Raw genomic sequence first — 12,242 nt, forward strand, 5'->3', positions numbered from 1 at the left:
CTGATTTTTGTCCTGCCCTGGTGAATTTAATTCGGTGTCAGGATTAGGAATTCCATATTTCTCGGTCTCTTGCTCGGCCATCCGACTCGGCGGGCCACCTGACTCAGCGATTAAGCTTGACTCAGGTCAGGCTCGAGATCCGAATCTATATTGGAAACCAAGCTTTGACTACCCAACTCGATTGCGAGGACTGACCTTTCCCAAATCCGAGTCCGCAATGGAGCACTGACTCGGCTATTCAACTTGGATAGACCTCTCTCGTGGTCCAAAGTTTACATCCAAGGCCGAGCACTGACTCTCCCAATTCGGTACTTCACTCAAACTTGAGCGTCCTAGCACCGCTCAAGAGGTCGACTTCTCCGTCGACTAAGCTCTCTTTTTCTTCAATACCTTATCTAACACCATACCGATTCCCCTTCCTATCATTAATCAGTCAATCAAATCGTCGAAGAAGTGGAGTAATTACGTGACATGATAATCTACCCCCTACTTGTGTTGTCCATTATCACAATATGATGTTGAATGATGCGATTTCATGCTATTAAGATAATAATGAAATATTTTTCACACCTTGATAAGACATATCACATTTTCACACCCTGATAAGACATATCTTTTGATAAAATCTTAACGCTCGAATATTCTCCTTAATTAGAGCATCCGCAACGGGATGTTAATCGCCCGTTAATAGCGGACGTGGAGGAGCGAGAGAAGTACGTGGAGGAGTGAGGGAGGAGTGAGAGAGGAGCGAGATATTTAACGTGTTCAGAATTCTGAATGCGTTAATAGATGGACCCATATTTTTTTTTTATTTTTTAATGTTAACACATTCGGCAGAGAAAAAAAGAGAAAAAAGGTAGAGTTGTGAGTGGTGGTCGACCACTGATCGACCACTAATGGTCGTCCAAATGTCAGTGGACCCAGTTGACCTCTGATATTAACGCATTATAATGCCACGGCGTTACAGATGCTCTTAAAGATAAGATAGGCATGTACGATTCTCTCACTCTAGCATATATAATCTCCTTTCTAGGTACGCGTGCTCACATCCTCAACACACTTCTCCATTTGAAATTATTCTTCTTTAACTTGGACGTAGGAGGGATTGAGTCAAGCCAACTCTAGCCTTCTTATTCACCGTGGTGGTGCTTGCAGGGTCCTGAAGATCACTGTCTTCTCCCTCCGTGCACAATCAACTTCGGTGCTCAATGGCCGATGATGCGTTCGCAGAGCGATTTCAACAGGAACAAGGTATAACAAATTTCACCAAACCCAGAATGTTTGAAAAAGAAATTCCAGCAAACAACAGGAATTTGTGTTAGTCAAGAAATTAACAGCAGGAATTTATGCTATTTTGCAGGTTTGTTCTTAGTGAGATCACAAATCCACAAGATGCTAACCAATATAGCAAGCAAGCGCTTAACCACATTGACATCACATCGCTAGCTTTTCCAGTCAATTTTTGTTGAAGAAGAACGGCCCGAGGAGTCTTCTCGTGATCGTATAGAAGACAAAGAAAGATGGAGCCAACTTCTAGTGGATCCTTCCGGCCGTCGGGGACTCTGCTTTCCTCATTCCGGCGAACGTCCATACATTCTGACAAGCGGCGGCGGCCTCGGCGAGCACAAGGACGACCAGTAGCGCGAGTGCACCGGCAGGTGACGAATACGGAGGGGCGTGGCAAAGGGCTAAAGATTAGGTAGTGGAGACGATCGACGATGACATAAGCGATGCTGAAGTTGGGCACCCGGTTCTCGAAACCAGTGTTAGGCGAGGCAAATGGTCGAACAGGTTGCTGAAGAATGCAACGGCGGCCAAGAACACGGCCGGGTTGCCGTGGCACAGAGACACGAAACAACGAGATCCAGCGGCGGAAGACCGAAGACGGCGAAGTATCCGAGCATGCATATCGCACATAACATGGAAACGAAACGGGGAAGGAGCCATTGCTCGGAAGCGACGAACTCCATCTCCATGGCTGGCGGAGGAAGCACAAAGAGAGCTTTTTCCGACGACAGAATGATCTAGGATCCAAAATAAGCAATGAGGAGGAATCGAGCGAAACATATTCTCTCTCCAAAGCTGAGCCAGAAGGCCGAAAGAACAGGTAGGGTTAGGGTTTCGGCGGCTTGCTCCGGCGAAGAACCACTTCGCGGAGTCGGCGTTTTGTTTGGCAAAGAGACGATATATAAAGACGTTACGTTATTTTGTAGAGCACGTTACGTTACGTTATAAAGTTGATTGCGGTGTCGGTGTTTTGTGCATAATATCGCTCTCTCCCTTATCCTGTCGCGTCTTCTCTCGAGCAAATTATCAAACAGCTTGCCTTCGCCCAGGCGGACCAAATGGCTCTCCTTCCCAGTGCCAACATCGCGGAGCTCCCTTCTCACAGCTCCTTCCCTCTCTGCTCCCGCCCGCTCTCTCTCTCCCTCTGGCTTCCCCGCTGCCGCTTCCATCGCTTCCGCTTCTCCGCGGCTTCGTCGTCCTCCGTCCGCGTCGCTGAGCGCGGGGGCGGTGACTCCGATGCACGGAGCTCCTCCGGACACCGAAGGCTACCGTGGGAAGACAACGACGAGGATGGCAGAGAGCCCAGTGGTAGCACGAATCCCCCTTTCCGCTCCCGGCCCCCCTCCGCTCCCTGGTTGCAGCAGTGGGATCCTCCTGAGCCGTCTACATCCCAGGCTCCTGCAAAGAGGAAGCCGACAGAGCTCGACGCTGGCCGAGGCGGCTCCATTGAGAGGATCGTGTATCGGTTGCGTAACCTCGAACTCAGTTCCGAGGAAGAAGAGGGCGTGGACGGAGACGGGAAAGAGACGCCTTTGAGCGGAAAAGAGAGGCTAGGTGAGCTTCTAGAGCGCACCTGGAGCCGCCCGCACACTTACCAAATGGTGGATCGAATTCTTCTGCCGTGGGAGAGGGAAGACGACAGAGTGTTTGTGGAGGAAAAGGGTACGAAGGGGGAAAAACGAAAGAGACTGAGGGCGCCAACTTTAGCAGAGCTTACCATAGAGGATTCTGAGCTGCGGAGGCTCAGGCGGCTGGGAATCGTGCTGAGAGAAAGAATCACTGTACCGAAAGCTGGTGTCACGCAGGCCATTACTGAGAAGATTCATGATGCATGGAGGAAGTCGGAGATAGTTCGGTTAAAGTTTCACGAGGATTTGGTCCATGATATGAAGACAGCTCATGAGCTTGTTGAGGTTGGTATTATTCTAGTAATGTCCTACTTGTTGATCTCATTTATTCCTTTTTTTTCCCCTTGTACATCTTGGAGCACTAGGATAATCTTTCTAGACAATGTAGTTAATCTGAGTATATTAATGTATATGCATACTCAGATACAAGTTCAATTTATATCGCCTACTTTGCTGTGTGTTGGAAATTTATCTAAACAAAATGGTTGAGGTTGTATCATCTCTTGCACCATTTGTTGACACTTTCAAGAAATCACTGTAAGATCAATGCCCAATAAGGTAGATGCTCTAATCTACCATCTTGAACTGCCCACAATGGATCAAGACTAATTCACATAGAATTTGGAAGTCACCTAACATGAATTCACATAGTGGAATCTTTGTCTTCGTGCTAAAAGCAATACACTCAGCACATTATGTAAGAAGAACCTTCTCCAGCATAATAGGATGATACACGAATACAAGAGAAACACAAAAGAAATATAACAAGGATGTACTTAAGCCTATTGTCCAAGAAGAGAATCCTAGTTTATATCAATTGAGAGCACAAGTATAGAGAAACTTAAACAAACCACTGCTTGCATCATGTAGAAAAGTCTATCAACCTCCCTAGGCTCCTTGCTCAACAATAATGAAAAAAAATTAAACTATGCAACCATCTCAACCAATGCTGATAGCTGTATATATCTTGAGGCACCATCTCAACAAATGCTGAATGCACGAATCCCTATGCAAGGGAATTAAACTAAGGTTAGAAAATTTCAATACATGCAGAACTGATGTAGTAGGCCGCACCCACACACCTTCTTTGAGTTGCTGGACTGCAGTTAGGCTGCCCTCTCACACAGGGTTGTGTGTATGCTGCTTGTGTGCACCTGCATGACTGTTGGTTTGAACCACCTGATGGACCTTTGCTGGGGTGTGAGTGCCTTGGCCTCCCATGGCAGTGAGTGCCCCATGCTTTAATGGGTTATGCAGCCACACAAGGTGAAACCAGCAACTCAAACAATCTTGTACAATGATCGTGTTTATTTTCTGCTATATGTGCAGAAGCAAGTGCAGATCCAGATCCTGGTTCTGAGATTGTTGAAGGAAAATTTCTATCATATGAAACAATTTTCTAATGTATGAAGCTAGAATAGAAATCAAAGGTGGCAGTATTAGTATTGTTTTCAGCAGATGATTTTAACATATACTATAAATCATTCACCATTTTGAAACAATTATGGTGGTCTTCTGTAGTTTTGTAGACAAATATTGGATGTGCAATCTTGTTGTTCACAATTTTATGATAGTTACACTACATGTTTTCTCATGCTGATGTATTCATAAAGGTTATGCTTGTGGACAGAGTAGGACTGGAGGATTGGTTATTTGGAGATCTGGTAGTGTTATGGTGGTCTATCGGGGTAGCAACTATAAACGTCCTTCTAGAATTCAATTGCCAGATGTGCAAAACAATCAGACATTAGTATCAAATGAAACTGAGTCATTATTTATTCCAGATGTTTCAGAAACCACCACATTGGTCGAGAATGTTGATCATTCTGTATCCTCAAAACCTGAAACTTCAAGTTCATTTGATTTAAACCTTAAACATGATAAAAATCTGACAGAAGAGGAAGTGGAGTTTAACAGCTTGCTTGATGGGTTAGGTCCTCGGTTTGTTGATTGGTGGGGAACTGGGATTTTACCTGTAGATGCTGATTTATTACCTCAAAATATTCCTGGTTTTAGAACACCTTTTAGACTTCTGCCTTCTGGTATGCGAGCACGCCTTACCAATTCAGAGATGACCAACTTGAGAAAGCTAGCGAAGAGACTTCCTTGTCATTTCGCCCTTGGTATGCTTGGTCAAAATGTTTTTTCTCAATTTTGTTTCTTTTTGCTTCTTTCATGCTAATGTTATCACCTCAAATTTTTATGGTAAAGGGAGAAACAGACACCATCATGGTTTGGCAGATGCTATTCTGAAGATTTGGGAAAAAAGTTTAGTTGTGAAAATTGCAGTGAAAAGGGGAGTTCAAAATACCAACAATAAACTAATGGCTGAAGAGCTGAAGGTTTGTAAAATTTTTTAGTTACTTCAGTAAATATTTTTTTCTTCTCTATGTTTCTATCTATCTAGCATCTTTATGGATTCAAATCTTGATACTTTGGGAAAATATTTATTTTTCAAGAGGAAAGCAGCTTTGTGTTTCATGTGAACTATGATTGTTCTACTGCTTTGTTATGATAGATACCACTTGTCTTCTTCAAATGGTTCTTTTTATTTGGGATTAGTTTCATTTTGAACTTGGTCCAAGGTTTGTCTTCCAGCATATTTGAACTTTTCTTTTTTAGTTTTTTTACAGCATTAAAAGGCCCCATTCCGCTTAAGCAATTAGTACCAGTATATAAGTTTTCTTATTGGAGATTGAATGCTGAAACCTTTTTGTTTTTTTTCCCCTTTATCAAGGTGTCATTACAGTTGGTCCATTTCCTTTTCTTATACTTCTAAGAATCCAACTGTGTAATGGAATTGCAATACACACTCATTTGCCAATTGTAGCAGTTCCAGATATTTCCCCTTGACCCACATCCTTTTTTACTTTCTAAATAGCTAGAAACATTTTTAACTATCAACTTAGTCTTGTTTGGTACTCATCTGTTTTTTATTCTATGTATTTACTTATTTATTTATTTATTTATAATCTCTCTAGTTTGTCCTTATATTTGACTTCCTTATCTTACATGTTGGAAAATAAATATATTTTTTTTGGAGCTAACCTTCTGCATGTTGGTTATACATCCTAGATAGGGTGGATGTTTGTTTACATATACTTGTGACAATGAAACAATAGTGGATTTATGTTTTCAAATGTTTTGCATCTTTGTGTCTTAACAAGTTATTTACTATATTTCTTTTAAAAAAAAAAGAATGTGCTTTTGCAGTTTCCACTAGTAGTATTTTATGCAAAATTCTATTTATGATTGCACAAATTGACATTTTTTTAACACAATGACTTAAAGATTTAAATGGTTGCTTGATTTTCAAGGCTTTGATTGGAGGAACCTTGCTTCTTCGAAACAAGTATTACATTGTTATTTATCGTGGGAAGGATTTTATTCCGGCTTCTGTAGCCACTGCTTTGGCTGAAAGGGAGGAACTAACAAAGGAAATCCAAGATGCAGAGGAGCAACTGCGGAAAAGAATCATTGGAGAACCTAGTGTAAATGCACCAGAGGGGGATGCGCCTGTTGGTACTTTAGCTGAGTTTCTCGAGGCTCAAGCACGGTGGGGAAGACATATATCCACTGAAGAGCGTGATGCAATGAAAGAAGAAGCTTCAAGATATAAAACAACCAAGCTTTTTAAAAGGGTTGAACATAAACTATCCATTGTAAGTTTGCTTCTTCTTTGGCATGCTGTGCTTCCGCTTTTATGAAATTTGAAATGTCATGTATCTTGAATTTACTTACATATTACTTTGTTATAGTAAATCTCTACAAAATTTTTTAAAGCTTTGTCCCCTTTGCATGTTAGCCAGATTTCAAGGAACCCTTTTAAGGCTGTACATCCTGAACTTGTAGGCTTTTAGTTATATTTTGGTTCTTTAAGAGTGTTCTTGATCTTTGCATTTAGAATGAATAACTAATGTTCTGTTATAGCCATACAGATGCTCGAAAGTGTTATAAAGTAGATAATATGCGTATGAAATATCCAGGATGCATCTGTGAACTAGCTGCTGCTGGTTGTAAATTCTCATTGTATCCTCAAATGTTCATATATAGTAGATATCTGCTCTAAATATATATAAAAAAAATCTCCGTTGTGTGTGATTGATTTTTTTCCTTTTCAAGCAATTCTTTACTGTTAATTATAGATAATTTTTAGCACCCTATGGGCAGGCTCAAGCAAAGAAGGCAAGAGCTGAGCAATTGCTTACAAAGATTGAAGCATCAATGGTTCCTGTCAATTCATGTGAGGACCAGGAAACAATCACTGATGAAGAAAGATCTGTGTTTCGCAGAATCGGTTTGCGAATGAAGGCATACTTGCCACTTGGTTAGTTTTTGTCTTTTGGTTATTTTTGCCGAATCACTACTTCCAACTTTTGGATTGATTTTTTGCCCAAACATAGGAATTCGTGGTGTTTTTGATGGTGTGATTGAGAATATGCACTTGCATTGGAAGCATAGGGAATTGGTTAAGTTAATTTCTAAGCAGAAAACCTTAGCTTTTGTTGAGAGCACAGCAAGACTCCTCGAATATGAGAGTGGTGGTATTTTAGTTGCAATTGAGCCTGTCCCCAAAGGTTATGCACTTATTTATTATCGTGGAAAGAATTATCAGCGACCTATCAGCTTGCGCGCTAGAAATCTTTTAACAAAGGCAAAAGCATTGAAGCGTGCAATAGCAATCCAACGCCATGAGGTATGTTCAAATTACTTTTATATCTATGATTGCAAAAGAAAGTCCTCTATCTCACAATTTTATCCCCAACTCTTTTATTAGATGATGTGTTGTACTTAATTGCTGTTTTTTTTCTCTATATTTAATGCAGGCCCTTAGCCAACATATAGTCGAGCTTGAGAAAAACATAGAAGTAATGAAGGAGGAATTGGTATGTGCCAATGTCAGTATACCCTTTTGGGAATACAATTTTTATCTTTTCCCCTGGAGAACAGCTCACCCTTTATGAATAGTCCATTCAGTAATGTTTGTTTCTTTCCCCTTACTTTAGCTAATAATCAAACATGTTCTCATATCATATATGGATACAGTTCAAAGTTCAGGATCTTCTGCACAATGCTCAGAACTATTTAGTGCTATTGTTGATGGAATTCTTTGTTCTATGTTAAAAGCAAACTGATGCAAAGCCTGAATCAAATCAATAGACTTGTCTCATCATCTATGGTCCTAAAAATTAGTTTTGAGTGATTGTTTTTGCGCTATATGTTCAACTACCAGTATATTATTGCTTTTTTTGGAAGGATACATGAGGGGAAAGGGGGCACACTGTTCAAATAATAGTGTCCAGTTCTACTTTGGATTATTGGGAACTTGTACTTGGAGGGAAGGGGGTCAAAATGGAAAGGACGGAGAGGGAAAGGATATCTACTTGGATGAAATTACAGAGAGACGGGAACCAATGAGGATTGCTTAGTCTCTCTCTCCTTTTAAAATTGATTTATTTAAATATGGATAGATTGGGAGAGACAAATGAAAATTACAACTTCTGATCCATTGTCTCTCCCACTTCTCCTTTCTCACAATTCTCTCCAACCTCTCTTGCTCAAACTAGACATAGTCATGGGCACTATGAGTAAAAAGATGTTAAATTATGGTAGAGACTATTTCATCCTAAAATGACTAGTCATTTGTGAGAGAGACATCCTCTTAATATACATACATAACATAACGGACCACCTCACTTGTCTATATTTGATATATTAGAGTTAAATTACAAAATTTTCTATTTTCAATTGATTAGTCATTTCGGATGAAATGAGATTCATTCCAATTCAACATGGTATTGAAAGTTAGACCTATACCTTGAGTCACTATGGCATTGTGAAGCACATTAGAGTTAAGATGTTCTACACCCAGTAGTTCTGAACAAGTGTGGTGGTCCATTATGTCTATATATCAAGAGGGTGCCTTGATGTAACATGAAAATTTGGGTCTCAACTTCAACTTGACTTTTGAGCTTACCTCTTACATCTTAAAACACACCTCAGCCATCCGCAACACTGCTTCATCCCAGGATCACTCAAGCCACTATCTTCCACCTAGTTGGGCTAGAGTAACTTTATGACAGCAAACTGCTTCAGGAAGTTGTCAGCTCGGTAGCATTGCAACTTTGCAAGTGGGCCGCCATGTTGACAAAGGCAGTTTCAGGATGTCCTCAATTCACCCTGGAGCTCCCCTCAGCCTTGAAACCTGATCTTAACTTACAGCTTGGCAGGACTACTTTGACCTAAGAACTATTCTCAGGCTGACATCTGAACTAAATCTGGTAGGTTGATGTATTTGATCATAATTTGATCAAATCAGAGAACTCCCTTTTCTGCACACGGTTGATTTTGTTTGAGGATGTGTGTGTTCATTAAGTATAACTTGTATTTTATAAGATAGCATGAAAAGTCAAGTCATTTACATTAAGATCACATGGGAAAATTGTCTCAACAACCTAATGTCATTTTAGCTTGACTCTATCACCTAGAATAATTGATTGCGTGAACCTTTTTAATATTTTCTAACTCATGTGTACAGGGAATCTCTGAAAAAGAGGAAATAGCTGCTACTGGCACAAATACAATGCAGTCCGACGATGAGTCATCGTTTCAGATGGAAGATGAAGATGCCTCTCTTGATTCTGATGATGATGACGCCAGTGATTTCTATGATTCTGAAGATGAGGAGGAGGATGAAGCTTCAAGATATTGAAGTGTCTTCGAGTAATACCCAATCAAGATATTAAATGTCATCCTGAAGGTGTTGTTGGAGCCTTCTTGAAGGTTAAGGTTAGTATTTTTTTTTCACATGCTTCTATAGTTGATGTGCAGTAGAAGCCATACTAATTTTGGGCAGTTCAAGGTGTAAAATTAATATCCCAATCGTGTGTGCGGCTTCAGCATATGCTTTTTCACGTTCCACTACTTGTCATGGACACTTCACCGAGGCATGAAGCTTTATTGTTTGGCAGATCATGTAAGATTTAACTGAATAATAGTCATAACAATCAGGGGAGAGAAATCAAAGGGAACTAGAACTTTGGTGGAAAGCAGGATTTCCCTTGCATACAGTGAGTTAATGAAGTGAAAACTAGTTTTGTTGTCATAGGCACTCCATTTTCACTCCTGATGTTATTGATAAACAAAGTGTCCCCTTGGGGTTTCGACCTAAAACTTACTTTGATATTTAAAAATCTTTTAGTCGTTTTATCTTTTTCATGCATGTCCTAGTCTTGATCTTCATTTAAAATATGTAAGCATGAGGGTGCTAGCATGGAAGAGAGCCATTGGTGTTGATCTAAGCAAACTAATCTTGCTCTTTTAGCAATGATTTATAAAAGATGATCTGCCACACAATGCTCCCTTCATCTACTCAGGCTATCATCACAATCTATATTGGATCAAATTGATTTGACGATAAGTGAAATTTCAGAATATGCAGGGTGACTCTCCATACCTCATTAGCCAGTAAATTAGAAACTTGTCGTTAAAGTTTGTTTCACCCATCAGGATAACTTCACAACCAATTGCATTCACCTTCAGTATTGGAAATATTTGGATTGTGTATGATGCATGTAATTCAAACTATTCAATGCTAGATTGAATCTCAACTGCCTAGCTAGCTGGAGACCCTCGGTCGAGAGTAATATCCGGGAGTATTTTCAGTTGGTTTGCAAATGAATGGACCATTTCATTTAAGATAAGAGGTCAATGTCACTGAGAAACATAATGTGTGATCAAGGTTGTGGTCTATTACAAAGCAAAAGTGAGAGGGAAAATAGTTTCTTTTGCAAACTTAAACAATATGCAGTTTACATGATAACAGTAACAATGAACTGAGAACCATCCTATCCAATGTTGTAGAGTTTCAGTTAGTCACTAGAAGTATGTTCTGCTCGCCTTTCTATCATTTGAGCTGAATGCATCTGTTACCTCTGCTACTTGTGTAGTACTAGTTTTCGGAAAATGTCAAAATTATGCATCCTTGTTTCCATCCTCTGGAAAATGTAACAGGTTTTGAACTCCTTGGCAGGGAATCTTTTTTTAAAAAGTACTGTATGCATCGCGGAAGCAGCTACTAACCTCCAAGATTCGACACCAAAGGAACCTTATGCGATAGCTCATTGAGTCTGTGTAAATTGTAAATCCATCTGCAGTAAATTTGTTCTTCATTTTTGTACTTTCCTCTGATGACTTGAGGTCTGTCTGTTTTTATACCTATTTTGGTGCTGGTGCTAGTCATCGTTGTTCTAGTTCATCATAATTGGGTTCTTATTCATCAGCATATGACAATTTTAATTAACACTTCTGAACTCTTCTGCATTTTCTGATTTATCAATGAGAAACTTTTATGGAGCTAAATGAGTTAAATACTTGAATTATTAAAAAAAAATGGACTGATGGACTTGAAAAGATGAATTTTTTTAGTGATGTATTTGTATTTGCTATGCATGTTTTCTTTTTTATCAACCTTTCCTTTTGTTATGTCACCTTTTTCCATATACCCTTCCGAAGCCTAATTCACAAAATAATATCTATAAAATAAAATTATTTCAAGTTGATTATAATTACTATAAGTATTATCATATGAAAATATTCTTTATTAACTTATTTAAATTTGATTGAAATCACTTTATCTAAAAATTGAGCCAATTGATAGTTATATGGACAATAGTTAAAGATATTTTAACATAATTATATTTCATGTATAATAAATTTAATTAAATTGAGTTAATTTATTTTAACACAATGTAATATTACAACAATACTAAAATAGAATTATTTTTAAAATAAACAATATATTAAATGTTATTTCTATGATTTTTGAAAGCAATATTCTTCTAATAACAAAAATAATAATAACGAGCATCAATTTAAATATCACCATCTTTGCTCCTAGGATTACGATGTAACAACACGGTAAGACATTTGATCGATTTTCACGTGAACAAAAAGTAAAATCTACTACCTAATGATTTCACACGATTGAACTCCTGATCATATATGAAAAGATAAACCGAAAAATTATAATTGATTACCTAATGATTTCACACGATTGAACTCTTAATCATCTATGAAAAAATAAATCAAAAAATTATAATTAATTATGACAAAAGTGAACATTAATTTCTTTCAATAAAAAAACAATCTTGATTCTACATTAAGTAAGCACTGTCGTCTATCACCACCTTCTACTAAATCGTCTTTTTTTGCTCTTTTTCTATTTGGGCAACTGATGAGCATCAGTTTGAATAGTTCAACAAAAGACAGCGTCAGTTTGAATATTCGAATGACAAGATAGCACCCCCAAGATTTTGTTGGGTCCAC

The 12,242-nt window shown here is 38.9% G+C and overlaps 1 protein-coding gene and 1 pseudogene across 2 annotated transcripts; one reads left to right on the forward strand and one right to left on the reverse strand.

The window, feature by feature from the left end:
* Nucleotides 1–1,330: 1,330 nt before the first annotated feature.
* LOC141845445 (TLC domain-containing protein At5g14285-like) lies at nucleotides 1,331–1,976 on the reverse strand (annotated as a pseudogene).
* Nucleotides 1,977–2,314: 338 nt separating this feature from the next.
* Nucleotides 2,315–11,227, forward strand: LOC141845578 (chloroplastic group IIA intron splicing facilitator CRS1, chloroplastic-like). 2 transcript variants are annotated; one of them, XM_074733640.1, is made up of 9 exons: nucleotides 2,315–3,200; nucleotides 4,546–5,038; nucleotides 5,127–5,257; nucleotides 6,233–6,577; nucleotides 7,086–7,242; nucleotides 7,319–7,611; nucleotides 7,742–7,801; nucleotides 9,454–9,704; nucleotides 10,948–11,227. In XM_074733640.1, exons 1-8 carry the CDS (start codon nucleotides 2,346–2,348, stop codon nucleotides 9,625–9,627), a joined length of 2,508 nt encoding a protein of 835 aa, XP_074589741.1. In that variant the 5' UTR covers nucleotides 2,315–2,345; the 3' UTR covers nucleotides 9,628–9,704; nucleotides 10,948–11,227. The 2 variants fall into 2 exon arrangements, with proteins under 2 accessions (XP_074589741.1, XP_074589742.1); XM_074733641.1 differs by lacking the exon at nucleotides 10,948–11,227 and adding an exon at nucleotides 9,778–10,203.
* The last annotated feature ends 1,015 nt before the right edge of the window (nucleotides 11,228–12,242 follow it).

The sequence above is a fragment of the Curcuma longa genome, chromosome 14 (assembly GCF_044706935.1).
Source record: "Curcuma longa cultivar G26 ecotype Majalengka, Jawa Barat chromosome 14, ITB_CL_G26_1.1, whole genome shotgun sequence".
Classification (NCBI taxonomy): domain Eukaryota; kingdom Viridiplantae; phylum Streptophyta; class Magnoliopsida; order Zingiberales; family Zingiberaceae; genus Curcuma; species Curcuma longa.

Excerpts from the sequence above, each read along its gene's own strand:
- LOC141845578 (XM_074733640.1), top strand. The coding sequence starts at position 2,346 with ATGGCTCTCCTTCCCAGTGCCAACATCGCGGAGCTCCCTTCTCACAGC. Across the intron at positions 3,201-4,545 it reads CAGCTCATGAGCTTGTTGAG|AGTAGGACTGGAGGATTGGT; the intron begins GTTGGTATTATT and ends GCTTGTGGACAG. Across the intron at positions 7,802-9,453 it reads AAGTAATGAAGGAGGAATTG|GGAATCTCTGAAAAAGAGGA; the intron begins GTATGTGCCAAT and ends TCATGTGTACAG.